The following is a 23718-nucleotide window of genomic DNA, read 5'->3' as shown; positions in this document are numbered from 1 at the left end:
CACTGACATACATGTGTATCTCCTGTTAATAGCAGATGTGTTCTAATAAGGAGCACAGAGCTCCTAATTAAGATACTTTGTATGGCTTTTATTGCAAAGGCAAGCCACTGTGTGTTAGCCTGGTAACTCTTGTAACAGAAAACAAATTATTGGGGATTTTTCCATCTTCCCCTTTATGACAGTAGCAGCTGGAGCGCAGAGTACATGCAGCAGCAAGCTTACTCTTCCTACAGATTGGTGGGGGAAAGGTGCTTCAGGACCACTGTCATGAATTGGAGAGATGTGTGAGGATGCTGGTGTTAGTTTACAAACCTGAATACATATGGCTGACTTTGCTGCCTTGCCAGCTAGGCAGCTGGTTTGGGGATTCTGGGCTTCACAGAACCTAGAAGTGTGCAGGATTCCCATTAATTGCATGTGTTCAGCAGGATGCAATGGCTGTGTATCGTAGTGTGTCTCCTCTTAGCAGCTGAAGAAAAGATACTGAACTTGTTATTATCCCATGTTGTTTTGATTCTTTTCTTAGTAAAATAAGTCTCTTGGACTAAGGTGCTCTGAATACAGTAATTGTTTCTTCATGATGGGAACGAGAAGTAGAGGCTTGTGAAGCAAATAGCGATAAGAGCCCCTAGCTAAGGAAGCAATGGCAAACACTGCTCTAAAGCATGTAAACAAACAGCCCCTCTCAAATAGGTGTCTGAATTCCAATAGATTCTAATTACCTGCTAAGACAGATAGGTAAGAGAAACTACAGATACAAAGAAAACCTAGATTTTAAAAAAAATACATATGCTGTAATTTTGGAAAGGTTTAGCTTCTGCTGATGGCAGGTGAAAGATAAGGTAGAAAATAATGAGCTTTTGTACGTGAAGTTTGGAAGCGTTGTATTGTGAGTGAACAAAAGATGCACCGTAAAACAAACACAGCATGGAAATAATTCTCAGTGGAAATGTACGAAGCTGCAGGGCCTTCCAAGTGAGAGCACTGCTCAGCAATATGGTTTTAAAACTGCTGCTATTCAGAAGATGTAATATTTCAGGTTTTAACATTTTTTTACATTTTAATTAGTATCCTATAAAATTTAACCTCCTATTCCAATCTTGTCTGTCTTTTGAGGAAGAGATGGCGCAGGAGTTTATCTCCATTATGTATATTGTCTGCTGGTTGCTTGCAGCAAAGAAAATATGCTTATATCTCTTCTCTCCTTTTTTAATTCACACTTCAGTTAATGACAGAAGCAGTATAAGTTTAGAAGTTAACATTTTCTCCTTTATCAGCATAACTACAAGAAATTGGAAATGGTAGGTTTTGTGTTAGAACTTTTTTATGTTATGATCAAATCAGAGTCTCAGATCCTCTGCTGAGCACAGTGTTCTCTCTCATCTTCCTCTGTGGTATTTGGGGTGCTGAGCTGAGCAAAGCACTCTGCTTCTCAGTTCTGTGTTCCTACAACCAGCAGCAACCTTAGCCACGTAATATATTCCAGAGCGATAGAGATATATCTGTATATATATATGACCCTGAAACTTGCAGCTGCATCTACATTCCTGCTAAACAGTGCCCTCAGAGCTACAGTCTCATTGCATTTACCCTGAGTGCACTGTAATTAAAATCATGGTGATGAAATACACAGCTTTGTCGTGGCAGAGGGAGCTGTCAGTCTCCATCCTGGCCACACAGCAGGGCATGGAGGGGCACATTGCTCAGTGCTAGGCACAGTTTGTTGTGCTGCTTCATGCCAGCTCCCTGTGCCCAGCAGCTGCCTGCCTGCCTCAGCATTGCTGTCCCCTGCTTCACCCCTCTGCTGCTGCATTTTAAGCAAATAGTCGAGTTCCTTGTGTCGTGAAGCAAAGCTCTTCAAGGTATTAATGTGGTCTGATGGTTGCACTAAACTGTCTGTGCAGGTGTTCATTAGTCAAATATACACCCTTGCGTAAAGGACCACAGAAACTTATTTGGCAATATCACTTATGTGCAGGTTAGATCCAAACCTGGCTGCCAAAGCTTAAAAGCCAGTATAAAGAGAGACAGATACGTTGTTTTATTGCATCATAAAGAAATACCCAGATTCTCCTCCAGCGGGGACCACAGGATGGAGACTGACAGGCAAGAATAAAATAGCTGGGAATAAATTTTATGTAGCTATTTTCTTTCTCCCTCAGATGTGAATGCTTATGCAAAACACATTGCTTTAGATTCACTGACAATAAAGAGGGAATCATTATACGAGTAGTCAGCTCTCAGGGGAACACTTTAGCCAAAACACTCTCTGCTATAATTTCCCTCATCTTAGTTGAATAAATTAATTTATGAATTTTCCATGAATATGTTCAACTGTTTCTCCCCTCATATATTTTATTGATATCCATATGTGTTTAGCAACAAATAACAGAGCTGCTTTTCCATTTGCAGTAAAATAGTTTAGAGATGTTTATGTGGGCCTTGGGGTTCATAGTAAATAAATGCAGTTCAAGCACCAGGGAGGTAGCAGAGAAACGTAAAGCTTGGCACACTCTGCAGAGATTAAGTCAGATCCATTTATACCACATCAGGCTGGATCCTAGAATCAGAAGGATGAGCCCTAAACTGTGGGACTGCTCCTAATGATTTGTATGTAGGATCACTGCAGGGAGCTCCATGTGTGTGTTTGCAAAGCTCATAGCATCCATTTGGCTTTGAAGTCCATGATGGGTTGGGTCACTTGTCAGTGTCCTGTCCTATACCTTGTATTTTGTGTGTGCGTGTGAGAAAAGGAGAGGAGGGCTGTAAGAGGAATGAGGGAGTTTTGTTTTTGGAAGTGTAGTTCCTGTGTTTTGAAGAAAGCTAAGAGTCTCCTTCTGTACTGTTGGTCCAGCACCAGAGTAGTCTGAAAACTTCATTGATACTCCATTAGGTGTTTTCTGTGGCCATTCCCTCTCTGACTATCACTAATTTTGGTTAAGTAATGTCATTAAATCCAATGTGAAGCTATTCACATGAGCTGTTCCGACATGGATTATTTCAGTAAATGTGAAAAGTACAGTTTTTCCATGTTTTTCTTTGGGAAAGGAGAAGATAGTTATATAAGGTGATTCTGTGTTGGAAAGTAATCAGTTGTTATTCGAATATACTCAAAACTTTGGAGTTCTTTCATCTTCTTTCCCCAGCACTGGCCTACCAGACCAGTTCCATCAATAAATACACAAAGGAACATTCCAAAAAGATGGGTATGCAGTGTGGGGTTAAACATAAGCAAAACAGTATACCCATGTGGCTGCACCATCGTGACTTTGAAGCTCAGGTCTCACACTTACCCTGCATGTTCAGATCAGGGAGCTTGCCCTTTATAATCAGGGCAGGGTGGGTTTTTCCTTTGGGTTTGTTGATGCTTGGAGCTTGGCTTTGAGTTTTTTGGTAGCTGTTTTTATCAGTCCTAAGGATGAGGAGAAACCTGCCTTGCTGTTTCTGAGTGTAAAGCTCTTTTTTTCTTAACTACATATGATAATGAGCTTGCAATAGGCCTTAGCATCTTAAAGGTGGTGTTTAAAGTATAATTGCAAGTGCTTAGATACATAATTTACATTTATTATGCATAATAAAGTATGTAACTAATTGATGTTCTGTAAGGGATTAAATCATCAACTCCAGCTGCAGGACGATTTATGGCTGTGTTCTCAATAATACACTGACTATCAGAATGTGCTGCAGAAAAAGTTGTCATCTTCAGAACTGTGCACGCAGAGAGCGTTCTCCTTTCTTCTGGTCTCCTTTCCTTCTGATCTGCTTTCTGTTGTGTGTGTGTGCTGTGCAAACAGCATAGATTAAGCAAATGTGCTTACGGGGCAGACAGATGAAAAATAAGTACTTATTTCTTGCAGGAACTGCTAGGAATATAAGTAAAGTGCAAGCTAAGCTTGCACATGTTTGTGTCTGTGCTCTTCCTAAATTGGAAGGGCAGAACATCACACAGAGCATGCAGCCACCAGGGTGCATTGAAGTTCAGAATGGCTGGGAGATAATGTCAACAGAATAGGATGTAGGCAGAGGATAATGGGCTCCTGCTGCTAGATTAAAGCTTGGGCAAAGATGAGCCCCTTTAACAAAAATAAACAGAGGCGAAGCCAAGACATTTGCAGTATTTTCGAAGCAGGAGGCATTTATCTTGTAACAACATCCTGTTCTCTTCTCTTGGCTTCCAGTGTACCAAAATAAAGCAGATGATGCTGTGATTCTGTTCAGTGGCTCTTGCTGTAAGAGCTCTGGTTGCCCACTGCAACCTCATCGAAGTAATGCCATGGTCCTGTGGGATGTGTCCCTCAGCCCTTTAAGAAGCTTTACATTTGAAAACACGCGGTGTCATACTGTGTGAGCATGCTGATCTAATTTTCAGTGGAAAAGAATTAATCTATAATAAAACTCGGACTTATCAAAGGATTTTGCAGGCCAGCATTCCCAATTTCCCCTGGCAGGAGGCAGTCTCTGCAGGGAGCAGTGCAGCCTCAGGGCTGTAGGCACTGCTCCCTCCTCTATTAAAAGCCCTCAGGCTCTGTTGTGTTAAAATCAGTACTTGAAGAAGGGGGAAAAAAAAAGAAAATGGGATTGAATTGAGTTCAGTAGGTATCCAGCCAAAGAGAATGCTTGGCATGTTTCTTTTTCTGCTTCTGTGTGCTGTCCTCTTGTTCTCTGCTGTATTAGTACATTAGTCTGGTCTCCAGCGATCATGCTGCTGGGCTCAAGCTGGGGAAAGTATCCTTGAGGCAGTAACTGCAAAGAGGACAGCCACACAGGCACAATGCTCTTAGAGAAAAGTCAGCACTAAAATGTACGTAATGCAAACAGCAAAGACTGTGAATAGCCAGAGTGCTATAAATCAGGGCTTTTTAACTAGCACGCTCCTGCAATATTAATTCTTCTGAATTGTCTCATTTGTCCAATACTGCACATGTCCTGCTGTCCTAAATGGTCTGGATGCAGTGCTGTAAATCCCATCTGCTGAGGTTTTAGGGAAGGGAGAGGAACCAGCAATAATATGCAAATATAGGGAAGTGTACTGCATTCCTCTGTGGGTGGGTATGGTGGTAATGGGCTGACAGTTGGCCTTGATGATCCTGGAGGTCTCTTGTAACATCTATGATTCTAGTTTAATTTTCAGTCTTTGGTTGTTTTACAGTTCTCCTGTATTTCTGGAGTTGGTTGAATAATGAACAGTTGATTCTAGGGACGGTGCTGTAAACAGTTATGGCAGCTTATAATTACTGGTTGGAGTCGCTTAGAATTTCATCCTCATTGAGAGCAGCAGACATGGAAGGACCAGTCTCATCCTCAAGTGTCTGCATCTCTCAGTGAAGCATTTTCTTTGAATTCAAGTTGGTTTCTTTTAATTCTCACTGTTGCGAGGGTTGGTGTCGTTCTGTGGGTGCTACCAGGCCTGGGCACTGTTCTCAGCAAAAGTTGGTGTTCACAGATCCTGAAAGGCCAAAAAATTTGGTATTAGTACTAACAATATACAGGTGATAAGTGAAACAACCCCTTTGAAGAGCTCATACCTCAAGCAAGGTGATGCAGGATAGGAAGCAGCTGGGATTCTGAAGGTTTGTATTTCTTTCCCATCTCTGCCACTGATCTCTCAGTGACCTGAAAGGAGTTGACAGGAGTTGCTGTGCTGCAGGTTCCATACGTTTAAACAGGGAATAATAACACTTTATGATGCACATTTTAGAAATGTCATGCAAAAAGACTGCATAGGAAGTAGCTATTATTGTTGCTATCTGTGACCATAAAAACAATGGCATTTTCAATAGAGATTGAAGTTTTGCAATCTGTCCAACGCTGTTATGGCTAGATGCAATTTCTCATTTAATCCACAGCTGCTGCTTTTATATCTTGTCCTAATTCAAAACATATTCTTGCTTTTTTTTTATGATTTCAGTGCAAGTTGGAATTTTATGCGTGTACTTCTGGCAAAACCATCACAGCTCGATGCGAAGGGCCCTGCCCGTGCCTCCCAGGGCCTGAGGGTCCAAAGCACAAGACAGAAAAGACAGGTGAGTTAAGCTGGTGATGAAATGACAACAGCTAAGCTGTTTCCTGCTGTGTTCTCAGGAAAAGCATAATACAGGTTTTTTATAACTGGTAGTTTTCATGTGGAACACTTTTTGAGAAAAATCAAAAGTACAACGGAACTTTTTTTGTATAATGTAATGCTTCCATTCAGCTTCTGCAGAACTGGCATCTACCTGACAGAGTCTCATAGGAAAACTGAGTTCTGGCTCATGATTTTCATGTATTGTGTGAAAATATTTTGAATGAAATTCTGAATCACAGAAGACAAAAAAAAAAAAAAAAAAAAAGAGAGACTTAATGGTTATTGCTTTGTATGTAAGTAAAATAGATACACACTTATCAGTAGCCTGTATTCTTATTCAGAAAGTCATTTAGGATTGCATGGGCATATGTTCATGTTCATTGATAATATGGGATCCATATTATCATTATTAGCCTTGTTGTTGATGTTGCCATTGGAAGTCGCATGCTACGTTTATCTGATTTTATGTAAGATAAATGTGTGCGTTGCCTCAACAAGCACACTGCAAATGACATTATATGAAACTGAAGGCTGATATCTCAGCACCAATATTTTCTCTGCCAGCTCTCCACTGAGCTCTGTGTTTAGGTCTGTAAGGTCAGTGAGCTAATTGACCTCCCCAGGGAAGTAAGCACAAGCTGTCTTGGGGTGACATCATCCAAGGGGTATTAGCACTTTCAAAGGAGAAGCACTCAAAGCCCAACTCCAGCAGCAGTGCCATAGCCAGGTTCTGTCTGAGAGTTCTACTCCATTATGGGAAAGGCAATTTAGAAGAGGAGTTGGTTTTTGGAGTATTTGCAATCATTCTCCAGTCTAGATCTTGAAAATTCAGGTTTGCTCTGTTTCTTGAAAATCACGCTTTTGTTTGCCTAGCTATGAAGACTTAAATGAAGTATTTTAGATGGCAAGGTTCTGAAATCAATATATAAATAATATTGCTTTATGTGACTTGAATCTTTGGTTACAGAATGCGTACTGATAAATTGCCTTATACTTATTTTTCCCTCCTTGCAGTCTGTCAAAAACATACTTTTCTTCTCCCTGTATGCCCTCTTTGTTGCCCTTATCAGAAAGAGTATCAGATTAATAAATCTTCAGTGACATTTTAAGCTTACAATTTCATTCACACAAGAGAAAAAAGGTTCTAATAACCCTTATCTTGATAAATGCAATTTGACAGGGTATATGTATTCTAAAATGCAGGCTTTTGTTTTGCTTGACTCAAAAACTCTAACTCTGGCCAACAAAGCATTAATTTAATAGATTGGGTGATCTGTGGAGCAACTTTCCTGAAGGCATTTTCAAGAAGTCCCTCTTGGGATAACAGTACTCATGCCATTGACTTGGACATAGTAGTAGGGCCAAGGATATTAAATGCTTCATTGCTGCCACTCAGCGTGGCATGAAGGGAGTGCTTGGAGAAGCACAGTCACGTGGGAAATAAAGGAAATCCCTGTCAGATGTGTATGGAAATGGTCAAAACAATACACTAGTTATCTCCAGCACCAAGTGTGTGCAAAGGAGCTACTCTTGAGTTTGGTTATATTGCCATAGGCAAGGCCACTTGTAGAGGTGTGGGAGTGACTGTGTGCACGTTGTATGTGTGTATAGCAGGGCTGGATGCTGAAATCCTGCTTTTTCTGGAATTTGACCCTCATTAGCCATGATGCATGTGGTGCCTCTGGCTGCAGATTGGACTGAAGGAGTCTGTATGATGTGTGTCTGCCCCTTCCAGCCTGGTGACAACCGATCTTCCTCAAGTTTATACTAGAATCATCATTTCAATTGCCAGTGGAAAAAGTTGCCTACAGGATGGCCTTTAGTATGATTCCTTTGTTCCTTTCAATACTTGAAGCAAGCTTATAAACAGGAGGGGTATGTCTGTTTACGAGGGTGGGTAGTGATAGGACAAGGGGGAATGGTTTTAAAATGAGGCAGGGGAGGTTTACGTTGGATATTAGGAGGAAGTTTTTCACACAGAGGGTGGTGATGCACTGGAACAGGTTGCCCAAGGAGGCTGTGGATGCCCCATCCATGCAGGCATTCAAAGCCAGGCTGGATGTGGCTCTGGGCAGCCTGGTCTGCTGGTTGGTGACCCTGCACATAGCAGGGGGTTGAAATCAAATGAGCATTGTGGTCCTTTTCATTCCAGGCCATTCTATGATTCAGCAAGTAGTGTCACCTAGTTTTGGAGAAGCAAGCCTGAGTATTACCTGAGGTGATGTGAGAGAGGTGAAATGCAATTGATAGCAGAGCATCTCAGTCCCCTGCAGGCACTCTGGTCCCAGCAGCACTGAAGCGAGGTCCCCTTCCTCAACCTCCAGTCTGGAGCTCCCGGTAGTATTTACATCACTTGGTGTCATAATGCTTTCTCTAGACTTGACCCCAAATTTCTCTTCCTCTTACAGTATGCTGTATCAATATTGCTGAATTTGAATAAAACTCAGCAGGTTGATTTCTTATATAAAGATTTAAAAAAAAAAAAAAAAAGTCAACAATTGGGACTTTGTTTCTACTCTTTATTTAGTTCAATCCATTCAAATAAAGAATAATCTTAAGTAGAAAATGATAGAGCTAAACTTCATGCTCCATACAGATGTGTCAGTGGAAAAATACTAAGGAGAATTACAGTGCAAATGCTTCCAGCAAAATGGAAATGCGGCTCTTAGAGCTACTGCATAAACTTTTTAATGCCTATTATACAACAAGGTTAAATATATGTGCTTGTGAACTTCCAATTTGAAGGCAGTTCACGTTAATCTTCACACATTCATTCAATCATCTTCAAATATTATTCCATAATAAATTACTTTCAGAAATTAAAAATGTAAAGGAACATTTAATTTCCAGCGTACTGTAATTCTAAATGTCGTGACCTTTTTTTCATATGCCTGTGAATAAAACTGGCAGCAGCATCAAAGAAAAGCAAACTAAGTGTGTGTGCTCAGAGGTAACAATTGACTGCAGTGTCTGAGTCGTATTCCTTCCTCCTCCCTAGGCTCCTTCAAAACTATCTCTGCTCTGAGGATGAAAATCAAGACTAGTAATCGTGTTTAAAAAAAAAAAAAAAGTGGAATTCCTTTTATATTGGTGACTGGTATTACAGAGACATTAATAAAATAACAAATGCTAGCAGAAAATACACCTGAGTAATCTCTAGTGGGGGAAAAAAAAAACCCACTAAGAATATAAGCTTTCCATCATGAAGCCAAATGTTTGAAGAGATGATGGAATTGTGTTCTTTATTTTCTGAAATGGAATTTTAAGTCAGTTGTCTGAGATGTAGGGAGCAGGTCTCTGTGAGGGTACTAATGGAAGATTTCAGAAAATAAGACAAGCCTTAATGTCCCCTCTCTTTCTTTTTAAAATCCCTTTGGATTCCTTTGGTTTATCAAAACACTTGATATGCTTCATTATTCACAGCAGTGTCCCAGCTTTACAATATGCTTCCATGCAAGCCACTGATTTCTAACTCAGCTACCCAGCGGCAAAGGTTGAGCTGTAACTTGCATTGAGGATAGCTGCCCTTTCAGAGCAGACGTGTCCTCTTATCTAATGCCTTAAAATGAATGAGGCTGTAATTTCAACAAAAGAAAGATTGATAACTAATTCTTAACTGCTGCCACGAAGGCGCCACTATTTAAGACACAAAGTCTCGTCTGTTGAAAAGAGGTTTTGAGGTACCTCTTTCAAAAGTTCTGTAGCATTAGAGTTCCCGCCAAGTGCAACTTCATTTGATACCAACTAAAGCTTCTAAAACTCCTCCACTAATAAAGGACTTCACAGAAGAAACAATTTTAGTTTCAGTTCTTCAGACCCTGCTGGCAAGGGAAGAGATTTTCTCTTTTGCAGTGTAGTCATCAGAAAGACAACACTGTGCACCAAGGTGGCATCTCTTGGCAAGTGTGAATTCTTGACTGTGCTAACACGGTTCTGTCTGCTTCCTGAACAAGTGCATGACTCCTGTTTGTTACAAGTGCTAGCAGTGTGGTAGCTCACGCATGGTGATGATGGTGTAATTGCATTTTAGGTTTCTTTCTGACCATGCTCTCTTTCTGTGTTTTCTAAAATGCTAAATGTTATACCTCCAAACACACTGCTTTTGATTTGTTGCTAACAGGGTCACAGAGCCCCTAGAGCATGAATGGATGCAGTAATTCAAACTGGGTTTATCCCTGTGTATGAGGTCTTTTTGACCTTGCACAAAGGCCCGAGGCAAATTCTAAGGAAGCACCATTATCTTGACGAGGGAATTCTAAGTTCAGTAGGCAAAAGAAAGCACATTCAATTACACTGACTGTTGTTTAAATTTCTAAAGGGAGTCAGGAGAACACTTTTAATTACAGAAATAGAATTTGGCAAGCTCAGTCAAGAATCTGCCTTGTTTAGGGTATAGCTTAGGTTCTGAATCTGAACGCTTACCTAACAGCCCTATTGGGGGTGATGGATGAGAAGGTCTTATGTTCCATTCCCTATTAAAGAGAGTACTCATTGCATGGAGTTCATTCAGAGAAATCAGTCTTATTTCCCAAATGAGTTGTATGACTTGTGTATGAATGACTGACAACTAAAAGAACTTCAAGTCTTAGAACTAAGTCTTTCCTTATCCAGTTACAGCAAGTGTTTCAGCTTAAAGTTTTTGTATTCAGTTTTCATGGCTGGAGAGTGCATCATTTTAAACTTTCTGAAGGTGGAATATGAGTAATGAATGTGGCTGAGTTGAAACTGGTTTCTTGGGTTCGAATTAACAATGCTCAGCCTTTGTTTCCTTTTCTGGCTTGGAAAATAAGACTTCCAAAAGTAGATTTCTAGGTAGATATCTCAGTGGACTATCTGAGTCTCAGACTCAAGGAACAATAAGACAAATGCATTCTAAAACTAAGGCTACAGAGTGTTTCAAAGCTGTATCTTGTTAACTCTGGGAGATTTCTTTTTCTCTGTTTTTACAGAGGGGCAATAATATTTACTCAAACCAAAGAGTAACTTTCAGTGCAGAATGCAGGTAAGAAAAAAGACAGTGATGCATATTCCAGACACTGACATGCCTCTGTCCTGGGCTTCTGTGAGGAGCAAGATTATTCATTCTTCTAACTTGTTAACAGGATGAAACAGCTTTACCTAAGTAAAACTGGGTTAGCTACTATCTGTAAATAATAATAATTATAACTGTTATTACTACTGTTATTTTCTGAGTTTTCACACCAGGAGATTAGTCTTTATTTTGCTACTCCTAGAGGCATAGAAAATTAAACTGTTTTCATTACCGGTATTTTCTGTGAGTAGTGAAGTGGCTGTAACCAATTAATATTTGATTAAAAGACAAAGAAAAGCAGGCAAGAATTGCTATCCTTGCTCTCTGTGGATGCTATTACCATTCCCCCTCGCCCCCCATTAGAAGAAAAACCAAGTAGCTTCAAGACTGAGGCAGCAAAATCAAGTTCTTGCCAGGGTCAGAAGAAAGAGCAGTGCAGTGGTGGCTGGGGATATTCTGTTCTGTTTCTTCATCTCACATGCATCTCTCATGTGCACCAGAGAAAAGCAATAGCATATGGGGGGAAAGACTGCACATTCTACATATGCATATTTCATGAGGGAATTTGTATTTTTGTTGGAGGGTTTTATTAGATAGTGCGCTTTCAGGAAGTTAAATGAATATGCCAAAAAAGAGAAGCGGGGTAGAATTGTGTGGAAGCTATTAAAGTGAATGTGAACATTTTCATTCCACTGCTATGTGATTGGTAAATATTGCAGACCTCCTCCTATGTCTGCAAAGGAGAATGTTCTGTGCAAACATTCATATGCAGAGCTAACCTTAGAATACCTCAGGAAGAACCTATTAAATGAAGTCCTGTAACTCAGAAAGTTGATGATGCCCTTGTAAGAGGTTTGCTTGAGACATTGCTAGGCCCAACTGTTTGCACCTCAGAAGTATGATACTTCCATGAAGAAGGCAGAGAGGAGTCTTAAATCATGTTGGTCAACTTAGAAGCCATATCACTTTGTAAGGCTTCCTTTTGAATATTTCTATGAAAACAAGGGCAGAGGAGGAAAAGGAGAGGTACACTCCTGTAGGCAAATTATTGCCACCTTCTGCCCTGAAACTAGCTGGTACATTTATATTTTCAGAGAAAAAGGATTACCAGCTTACATGGGGATTCATTGTGAAGATTTGAAATAATGGTCCTCACTTTCTGTTCATGCAGATTAAAAAATGGCTTTTTCTGAGGAAAGGAGAGGGTTTGTTTCTACATTCGTGAAGTAGTGAAGCTATTGGAAGAAAAGGAAAAAAAAGAAAAGGAAGAAAAAGAAAAAAGAAAAAAAATGTAATCAGTAAAAGTGCCATCAGTAAGAATTAGTCACACCAGGGAAAGAGAAATGGGAGGAAGGTATTAGACATAGATTTAAAATAGAAATGAAAGCATCGTTTTAAGCCTATGCATTTTTCCAGGTCTTAGGAATTTGTTCTCAATAATTTATTTCTGATAAGCTGCACTTCTTCCTGTAGTGACAGCTGAAAACATGCACTTCTGGGATGTTTGCATTATATGAAATTCAATAAAACACAAATGACTTAATTCCAAAACTAACTTGTGCTGTGAATTGAGTCTTGTCACTGCAAAACGCTTGTACTCAGGAATTACTGCTCAAGTAAGCAGATCCATTATCTTTGAATGAGGTCATCTGACTGAATTTGAAGATAACAGTACCTGTAAGATAATGCTTCCAGTTATTTTTAGGTTTCAAATGCTATTTTTCATATTCACAACAACAGCAGACAGGCTGAGTCACCTACTGAAGGGAACTTGCTTTAGCAGAGGGGGTTGGACTCAATCTCTGGAGGTTCCTTCCAACCCAACTCTGAAATTCTGTGACAGCTGGCCGACACACAGTGGGACTTGTAGAATTGTTTTGTCAGTTGTAACATTCACAATTCTAGATGTTGTATTTTGAGATCTAGATGCGACCAGTTATAATGGTGTGGTTCGAGGGATCAGGTCTGTACAAAGATTGAACACCAAAGGTTTGCAAACATAAACTCAAAAGTCACTTTCCAGTTGGAGCAAATGCTCATGGATTTTAAAGCGCTGCTCACTCTACATACTTGTTTTGAGTTATATGTGTGAAATACTTATATAACAGAAATACATTTTTTTCAGGCACTTCTCATCATAGCTGTGTTCCGCAAAATTACTTGTTCTGACCGTTCTGTTAGGCTTGAAGAGTAAATTGATGTTTGAACATACGATAACCTTGGATTTGATCTTGAACCCAGGTTGCTACACAGTTCTATAATTGAATGCTGTTTTTTCCTGCTAGGTGATAAATACTTTACCAAAGAGAATAAGTTAAAATACTTTTAATACTTTCTATCATTATACACAGAAATCTCTTAGGTATATGTGTGAAGCTTGCTTTTACATGAACTTGAAGTGGTGAAAGAATTGCCCCTGTGGGAGCTGTTTTACATTTTCTTCTGGCTCATGCCAGGCCCCAGACAGATAACAAGTTAGGAATGGTACCATCCATTGACTTGCTGTCACTTCCTTAGCATCATCTTTCGTAGAGTTGATCAAATTACAGCAACCTCCAAAATATAACAGACAGCCTCTGTAGAGGCAAAAGTGACATCAGAGCAGCTAGGGGTGAGACAGAAAGGAGGAAGCAGTGCATGAGAAGCAGCGTGTTGTTCACTTAGCTGCTTTTGGGTACTTGCTGAAACAGATGCTGGCTGTAGTAGCAGCACCACTATCAGCTGGATTTGTGCTTACAGCAAGTGCATCTCTTTAACAAGGTAACATGCCAATAGAGTAACATTCAGTCAATTCCTTTCATAATTTCTTAAGGTTGAACAAGGACATGATGTAACTCTTCATCATTGCTGAATAAAGATTGATCCTAGGCCATGCTGGGAGACAGCAACCATATAAAAGTAACTGTGCCATGGTGTAATGATACTAAAACAGCAGCATTTTTAAAAAGCCTCTTGTAGTCTGCCACAGAGGTATGAAACCTGCTGTATCACGGTAAAAGCATGCTTAGACAACTGAGAGTAATAGGGTTTGTGAACACTTCATTAAACAAAATGCTAAAATGGCTAATAATTTTAATTTTACAATAAAGGTTAGAAAATGGCAGCACAGCAAATGCGTAGCACCAGCAAGTAACAATTTTCAGGCGAAGTAATGTGATTTTTAGGATGCCAACAGAAAGCTATTCAAGTTGGTCACTCTTTTAATAGAAACACTGTGTAGGAACAGCAGGCGTTTATGCACTGGTATGATAAGCGGAGCATCCACATCTCTCTCATCACAAGACTGTTTTCATGTAGTTCTCTTTTTCTCACAAATATAATTCCTGCATTTTGGGGAATATTTCCAAAAATGTTTAAGTCGGTAAAATCTCTGGGAAACCCAACAGGTACGAAAAAATATAGTGCTTATCACTACATGTTTAAGGTAAAACTTCCCAAATGAAATAAAAACAAATATTTTCAGTAACATACAGAAAATAAGGCTTTTCAAACGTCACCTGCATCTTTTTCTGTTTTGTTTTCCCTTTGCTACTATAAGGACAGCATTCCATCTCTGGTTACTGCAGTATAAATTTAGACAAGTTCTGTCAGTGCTATTGAACTGGTTGCCTTTGGTAAAGTTATCTGCATCTATTGTGGTGTAAACAAATGAAGGCCTGAGCCTTGTTGATTGCTCCTGAGAGTTCATTACTTGCTATGCACTTCTCAGAGTTGTGTCAAATTAGCTCTGAGTTTTTCTGTTTCTAATTCTTGTTTGCTAGTGCAGAAGGGAGATATGTGAAATATCATCACTTCATTCCAAATATGTAAGCTTATATATTTACTGCTTTTGCTGTCCCAAAAGGGAAATCTGTCCATTCTTTTTCCTCTGAAGAATTGCATTTTTTTGTAATTCAGTTTAATGGACTGTGTGTAAATCAGAAAAATATCTTCTGCTTTCTGCTAAAGCAACCGCTTAGGGATGGACTGAAATGAGAAGCAGGATCTGCATTTGTGAGTTACTCAGTTTTGAATGATTTGGATCAAGTTCATCTCCGTTACAGCAGAGTAATCCACAAAGAAAAGACTCAAATACCCACAGCACAGGAAATAATTGTCGGTAGACAATTAGAGAAGTTTTCAGGCAACCAACCTGGGACCTTTCTGTCTCAAATGTTGAAACGTAAATGTATCTATGCCATATTTTTGGGTTGCATGGTCAAACTCTGAAGTCAGTTACTCCACATTGCAGTTAAATGCCAGTTGGTGCCCAGCAACTGGAGATCTTGGGATGGCTTGGATAGTTAGATCTACAGAGCTGAACTGCAAAGCCTTGGTTCCCTGTGAGTGTTCAGAGATGTCTTATAATACTTCTAATTAACAGTAGCATTGAAAGTGGCTGATCTGTCCAAGAGATCTGTTTAATTCATATGATGATTTTCCTTCTTAGTTTTAATTACAATTTTCTAATCATGGAATCATTTGAGTTGGAAGGGACATGTAAATGTCATCTAGTCCAGCTCCCCAGGTAATAATGATAACATGTTCCCACTAACGCAAGCCAGATTTTCATGATTGTTTAAAAGAGTATGTTTATGGGAAAAGATTTGTTTCTTTTGTAAGAATATACTTTATGCAACAATATCACTTTATTCTCAGATTTAGTAAATTATGGTCTTAGCTTAATCTTGCTTGTCTGAAGGCAATTTCACGTTTCTTGCTTCTCAGTTTGACATTGGCAGCCTGGTCTTAGAGTTAACAGGCACAATGGACAGATTCTTATTGTCTAAATTGCAAGGACGATCTGTAGCTCAGACCCTACTCCCTTATCAGACAATCCCTCTGAGCAAAAAAATGCGACTTAGCTAAAATGAAATGTCACAGTCATTTCAGGCAGTGAATTGCATGCTATATATATATCTTGTTGATCCTTCACAATTCAAATTTGAGTTTAGGACTTCAGTTCTTGAATGGGTTCCAAATATTCTTGGAAAATCGGAGATGCAAATAAAGAAGAAGAGATGTGATCTTTTCAGAAGTTTTCCGAGCATTTTATTTGAGCCAAGAATTAGGCTTCATTTGACACTGTAAAGTGAGGGGAAAAAAACATGCATTTGTCTGAAATTTGGTTTGCTGAGCAATTTTGGTAGATGGTTGTTTATACCTGTAGTATCTCTCTGTGAAGAAGAAACACTTCACTAACGCTCTAGCATAATTCACATTCTGTTGACTCAGCTTGGTATTCAAGTGTGGTCAGGAAAGCAGTTCTGCGTTGAAGGTGCCTTTTCTGTGTTGTGGTTCTCAGAAAGGGCTTAATTAGCTCTGATTAAGGCACATTGAGCTGAAATGAAAACCAAAAGCCAGAAACAACTCCTCTCCAGAAGTCACAGTGCTGAGGTGTCCAGGCAGCCTGTTGTCTGCAATAATTATAGCTGATCTCACCCATAAAAATTAAGAACCCAAAAATAAAAAGTGCAGTGAGATGGGCCTTGGTAACAGTGCAAAGCCTTCCCTTGTCTGCGGTCCTTTCTTCTGAGCCCCATGAGCTGAGAATGTGTTGGAGGAAGTGTCTGTACATGAAACATCTGTATGTTATATTGCTTATAGGGAGCAGAGAAATTGAGGAAGATTCCAAAAGCACAAAACTCAACAGTGTTCTGAAGTGTACAATGCTCTTTAATTTTACATATTAGCACTATTGTTCTGGAAGCTTTAATTGTACAACCATCGCTTAACAACCAGAAATGTACAAGGCGAAGGTTGGTACAGAAAGTTAAACACGAACCACCTTCCTTCATTTAGTAAAATCCCTTAAATGAGAAGTTTAAATAAAAAAATAAATCAGTTTTCTAAAAGCACGGTATATTTTTATTAGCAAATCTGATTTTTAAGTGTTTTGATTTTCTTGAATATATGAGGAGGAAAGACATATGGTGGCTGCTGCGTAGCACATACAGTAGCTGCGTTTGAGAATACTGTTACCCAGAATGCAGTGAATAATGAAAATAGATTTTTCAATGAAGAAGCAGGTGGGAGGTGCTGTCTGTTCAGTTCACATCTTTATGAAAAGAAGTTGAGTTGATTGCAGCAATACTGTGGTGTTTCATGTTTCTTTTAAAAAGTTCCTGTTTTTATTTTCTATTGCGTGTCCTTGAGAACTGGAGCAGTAGAAATGGAAAGAAGTTCATTAGCGCAAAGTGTGTAATTATACACTTGGGGTCTAATAATTTGAACATCTGCTTTAATCTCTTTGGTTAGAAATGCATAAGGGAGAAGAATGACCTTATGCTCTAGCTGATCACAGAATAACTATGTGTAGTTGTTACAGTTCCACATGTAGGTGTGAAAGAGGCTGGTGTCATCCTCAGGTATGTCAGCAGAGGTGTTTCCAGAAATACTGGTAGTGTTTTACAGGGTAAAGGTCTCATCTGAAGTAAGTTGCAGATTTGGATGAGCAAAGTTCATCAGAGTCTAGTTCAGGCTGGAGTAGCTGAGCAAGCACTGATGGGAATACTTTGTCTTGCGCAGGAACTAGAAAGACTCAACATTTCTTATAGACTAACAGGAAACTTTATTACCAAAACTTTAACTGAGAATACAGAAACTCAGATTTAAAGTGTCTTTTCAGACCAGTGCTTACAAACCACAGCCCTGTACTGATGGATATGGATGGTGCATCCTTCAGGCTTTCAATTCTCATCCTTACTGATTTCCCAGCAAATGCATTTCACAAAGTGCCCTCACACAGATAGTTCTGAAACACCTGGCACTGTGTTTTGGAAGGGCTTTTTATTACTTTCTCTACCTTAGTCTAGAGCAAAGCCACTTCTATCACTGACTTCTTTGTGCTCGGTACAGTAACGATGTAAAAAGTCCCATCTCCCCAAAGTTAACTTTACTGCACTGTTGGAAAGATCCATTGCACCTACTTTAGAGAAGGTGTTTGCCTAACGTAGGTATTTAAATGATAGGATAAAGATAGCTTGAAGGCAATTCTTCTAGTATGCATTAAATCAAAAAATCTGTTTTTGCACATAACTTTATAGCTGCTTTTTAGTTGTATAGTTTAGGGTGTAAATGAGTGACAGATTTGACAAAGGGAAGAGATTTGCATGAGATTTGGAAAATGTGAGCTCATGACAGCATTTCATATTGCTGAGGTTCTTCTGTTGCAAAGGCAACCTTGCAAACATTGATCCTTTTGCATATCCAGGCTCATTTTCTTACTGTATTTAAGATCTGTCTTGCAACCATCGCTAGATTATATTTTTTCATTACCAGTCCTACCATAGTGAAGGTGATTGAGGAGTTTCTGTTCTTGGGCTGCTGTAATTTCCACGAGTTCTGCAGATTTGCAAGTCTGTACAAGGGTGATGTGTTACTGCAGAATCTCAGGGCACAAGGCATTTGGCCACATTCTTGTGACGCCGAATTCATAAAGTAGAATTTATGTGGTGCTTTATGGGACCAGCTGATTAACTGCAGCCCTCAATAAAGGAAAGATGCTGTGTGCAATTGAAATATAGACATAAAAGAGTGACAATAAAGAAGATGCAAGTGAAAACAATATATTAAGCTTCTGAGAAGTAGATTCATTGGCAGGTCTCTGCATTTCAAAAGAAATTGAGAGCCTGCTGATATGTGGTGTGCTATTTCATGTTGCAAGATACAGCTATTAAGAGCAAGTGTTCAGAAACAAGCTGCTCCTCCTGACCTTGGCAAACTAAATTATATTAAAGTATCTTCCGTTTTAAGCCAGTCTGCTCATCTGTGTTGCGCTCTAGAAGGACCACAGAGTGGCTACTGCCTTTAATTTCCTGTAAAGAGGTATTTTATGGCGAAGATCTACCAACCTTCAAATACATTCATGTTTGGCTGCTTGCTTGGGGATGACTTTTATCAGTAGATGTCACAAGGTGCAACTGAATGTGTAAAAACTGGCATCTTAATTTTGTAGATAATCCCTCTGTAATAGAATCATAGGATGGCTTAGGTTGGAAATGACCTTCCCATGGGCAGGGTTACTTCAACGAAAAGCACCGCATCTTTTTGTGGTGGGAGCACTGGAGCTGGACGCTCTACATGGGGCCACATAAGGGCAGAGTAGAGGGCAGTGATTTCTAATTGCCCTGTGCAACACTTTTCACTTGGCCTTGTTGAACCTCATTAGGTTAATGAGGGCCCATTTTTCAAGCATGTCCAGTTTCTCTGGACAGCATCCATTGCTTCTGTTGTGTCACCTGCACCTGCTCTATTCAGCATCAAGAGCAAACTAGCTGAGGGTACACTTGATCCCGCTGTTTATGTTGTTGATAAAGGTGTTGAAGGGCACTGGTCCCAAGACAGATCTCTGGAGATACCACTCATGACGGGCCTCCATAGGGACAGTTCCACATTCCAGATGACACCAGGACAAATGTCAGCATGGTCAGTTGTAGTGCATTTTCACTGGCAACATATTTTCTTGCCTTAATTCAGAACACCATCTCCAAGCTCTTCACAGTTTTAGAGTAATTGCAATTTGTTTTTGTCCTTCACCTCTTTGCTCTTCTGAAAACAGATTGTATTCCACAGCAGGGTTTCAATGATGAGGTGAAGTAAACCCTCCTCTAGAAATTGGATGCTCTAACTTACTAAAGTCACTGATACTTGAAAGAGAAATTGGCTTCCCTTGAGAACACGCGAGCAATAAAAAATAAAGCTGTGGATGAGTTTGTACAAGGGCACATAAAATTCAAATTCCTCAGTGCAGACTTTTTTGTGAGAAGTAGAAAACTGATTCTCTTCTACTGGTGCAGCCATTGTATTTGGTTAAGTCATTTTAGAAATCCAAAGCCTCTTTAAAAGGGTTTATTTCCCGGAGGAGACAAATGCAAGATTTTGTATTGCAAGTCAAGTATGCCAGCCTTTAACAAGATTATGAGAGTCTTTTCTGTGGGTCTGTAGTGTGAAAAATGTCCTTAGCTCTAGGTCACAGTAAATAAGAGAAAAAAGTAGCCAGAAGAAATCCATCCAGGCAGCTGGTTTTATGGGTAGGTTGTTAGAGTGGCTATAAAGGAACGGTCTTGAATTTAGACTGACACAAAGGAAGCACGCAGGTGTACGCATTCTGTTGAAAATGCTGGTCTTAATGCTGTAGGCCAAAGCTGTTACAATATTACGTACTTTTAGGAAATTTTATTTTAATAGAACAGAATGCCCTGGGCTTCTACAAAATGACTTCTTTTTGAATACTCAGATGCAAAGTTAAGTTTAACTTGCCTTATTTCACAGATGACTGTTTTGAGTGCATATTCTGGGCATTACTGCAAGGATGAAGAGTGGCGTTGTTGAGACAATGATAAGCAATCTACAGGTGCTACACAGAGTAGTGAGGCACAAGGAGAGTCACGCACCAGCTAATTCAGGGTCATAACTGAAATCTAAGTGAGAGCTAATTTGGGTTGTGTTAGTGACGTGCAAATCTCTGCAAAATTATTTGTTTTGCATAAAGAAATCAGGTTGGAAAGATGCCATTTGTCCTCAACTTAAAAGTCCTTACGAAATTCCATTAGTTTTTGTACCCTCATGTTACTCTGTTCTCATATAAGCTATGTAAATTTAATATAAGTACCCCAATGTAGGTACTTGAATATGTTTTTATTCCAGCTTCTCGTGCTGCCATTAAATACTCACCAACGTGCCAGTTGTGGGCATTTTAACAGTATCATCCAAACCCTTCTGAGTATTTTGCTGCTGTTAATGGATTCAATTCCACATTCAATTTTATGCACAGGTAAACAAAATGCACACTGTTTCTATGATTAGGAAACCTCTAGTAGATAAACCCTTCCTTTAATTTTTGGACTCAGCCTCCTTCCAAAACAATAATGGCTTTCCTCTGCAGAGGGACTTTTCAGTTAAACTGTTAGTGGACTGCTTTCTGCTGAGGCTTTTTCTCTGTGCTGAATCCTCTGTAGCTTCAGAGGCTCTGTGTCAAGCTTGTGGTTTTCATTTCTGTACAGATTTTGGAGGCCAGCATCTCCCCTTCTCTCTCTCACTAATTTGAATGGCTGTCTTCTGCTCAGAAGTGTTTATGCCCTATGCAGAGACCATCTGCCCTCCTGCCGAGTCCTAGTCTTAGGGTTCTGCACGTGGCTGTGATGTTTGTCAGCTTTCCCACTTTCAGCAAAGTTTCTTTTCTCTTTCCCCGTGAGTCTCTAAATATAAATTAGCTGCCAGCAATCAGCTGCCTGTAAGACTGTCAGTGCTATGGATAAATTCCTTGCGTATTCGCTTTTACTCCCCATTTGATTCCTCCCTGACTTTTGTATATGCTACTCTTCTCCTCTGGCCTTTATCCCCCAAACCGATACTGTGTAAATAATTGATTTTTCAGTTTACTGACCACACTGGAAAGACGGGATTTGAGGATGTAATGCTTCTTGGTAAAGCAAAAAGACCTTTTGAAAAAACTCTTTAAAAATGAAATCTGACAGTTTTTGAAACAGAGACATCACTTTGAAATGAACGTGCCTAATTTCAACATTTCAGTGCTTCAGCTTGTCGATCTCAATTTGTAAATCACTTTGATCATCTCAAATCTTCATTTTCCAGCACACAAACTGTATGCCAAATAATAATAATAACAGTAATAATAGTAGTCATCCTCTCCTCCTCGGGAGTGAAGCATCTTCCCACAATATCAGTAATTTTCTGTTAGCAGTGATTTTGCTTGCACGTAATCCCACTTTCTCCTGAAGGCTTCTCACTGCTGGGATATTTCAGAGATACTTCATCATTGCATCTGCATTTCAGCCTCCTGTTCACACTTTTAATTCATCTCTCTTTTAAGTAGCAACAAATCATGGGAAGTTGGAGGAATGTTCTCGAGTGGCGCAGCTGTATGTTCTCCTAAAACAGCAGTGGGCACCAGCTGTTATCCATCATCAGCCACAAAGCATTGCACTCAGTGAATCTGGGATGGCCATCTCCTGTTCTTTAATTCCTTTGTGTCCTCTCCCCCCGGCAATGGTTTATCTGCCCAAATCTCAGATGCCTGTTGTTCCTTTCCTTTCTTCCTATGGTGATCGTGCCCATGCAATTGTCTTTGCCAGCAGGCCAGAGGGGCCAGCAGGAGTCAGCTCCAGCAAGAGGACATGAAAGCAGATCTCTGTTTCTCCTCTTCTATACTGGAATACCCAAGGAGAGCTCACAGTTGCTCAGTGTTCAGTCAGTATTGTGACAGTCTGTCCTTTCATAGCAAGGAGACAGAGCTAGCTCCTGCATCGGCCGCGTGTGATGCAAATTACTCCTGAAATAGCACTTGCTGCTGTCTGTTGAAGTACGTGGCAATCAGTTCCAAAAAGCTGCAGTGATGATTCTCTCTTCTGCGTCTTAGAAATCATGCTTGACCAAATTATGAAAGGAAATTAATATTAATAGGATTTTTGTGTGTGTGTGTGTGTGTGTGATTATGTTACTGCAAATAGACTTGGAATTTCAGAATATTAGTGATGTGTGCCACTGCACAGGTAGGCACCCAAAATCAGATGCAATTTGTAGGGAATACCTATTCTCAGTAATTTTCCAGACAGTAGAGGGTTGTCAGTGGCTTTAATGCTCTCTGGACAATCAGTCGGTGAAGATTTTTGCCTGCTGTAAATCCACGTAGCTCCATTAAAGTCAGTTCTGATTTATATCAGCAGAGGCCCTGTCCTGGAGTACTCTGTCTGATGGCCTCTTCCTTTCAATAGGAATAAAGCCAGCTCTGAGAGAAGAGGATTTGAAAGCAGTTCATTTCACGCCAAATCACAGGAGGTGTGACATTTCCCATTGCTAGCATATATATTTAGGATTCTGTAAACAGCCATCTTAGAAAGTCAGAACGATGTATATAATGCAGTGGTTGTTCCCTTAGCTACCCTAAAGGTACGTGTTAACCACTGCTATAATGGTAGGTAAGAGCAAACATGCTATTAACAAATTCAAGGTTTGTGCATGAATTCAAAGGTTTTTATTGCAGTTTTTTTCATCTCACACCTGAATGTCACCAGCCTGGGGATTATGCAAGAACGTGTTCTCACACTTTTCAAGAAAAGTACCTTTTGAAGCTTCCTGAGTGTGTTTTGCAAACCGTTGATAATTGAAATCATTCTCAGATAATTGTTTGATTTTCAAAGTACACCTGAAAAGGACAGAGTTTGTTGAGACAGGATTAATTCAGCCACTTTTCTGTATGCAGTATGATATAGTTTTTAATTGCATGCTTGTCTACCATTTAGTCAACAGCATCCTTTTCTTATTTGGTACAGAATGTACGTGTTTTGGCCTTATATCAGATTGCACAGCTGAGGAGACCACAGTTATATTGTGCTTCTCCAAAACTGCGGAGCACAAGAGGAAGCAAATTGCGACAAGAGAAGAAAATATAGGAAGGGAAGAAGAAGTCACATAGGCAGAGCAGCTGATGTGTGCTGCTCTGGAGAAATGAATTCTGGTGCACTGATTTCCTTTGTAACATTGCCCATCTTGCTGAGCAAGATTTTTCACATAGGACCATGAGCTGCATCTTTTAATTTTCCAGGTACCTGATCTGAAACTCTGAGGCCTCATTTGCAGAAGTGCTGAGCGCCTGCAACTGAAGGGAACGGTCAGCATGAAG

The 23718-nt window shown here is 39.8% G+C and overlaps 1 protein-coding gene across 1 annotated transcript in view; it reads left to right on the top strand.

Moving 5' to 3' along the window:
* Nucleotides 1–23718, top strand: part of SPOCK1 (SPARC (osteonectin), cwcv and kazal like domains proteoglycan 1) — a gene marked incomplete at both ends in the record, with an annotated part of 262949 nt that overhangs the window by 201029 nt on the left and 38202 nt on the right. The window contains one exon of the mRNA XM_079542147.1: nucleotides 5909–6023. Coding sequence (XP_079398273.1) covers nucleotides 5909–6023 — 115 coding nt within the window. The remainder of the gene's footprint in view (nucleotides 1–5908; nucleotides 6024–23718) is intronic.

This window comes from Tetrao urogallus (assembly GCF_951394365.1).
Source record: "Tetrao urogallus genome assembly, chromosome: 14".
Classification (NCBI taxonomy): domain Eukaryota; kingdom Metazoa; phylum Chordata; class Aves; order Galliformes; family Phasianidae; genus Tetrao; species Tetrao urogallus.
The sequence above is the reverse complement of the archived record's forward strand: the minus strand, read 5'-3'. Positions and strand labels throughout refer to the sequence as shown.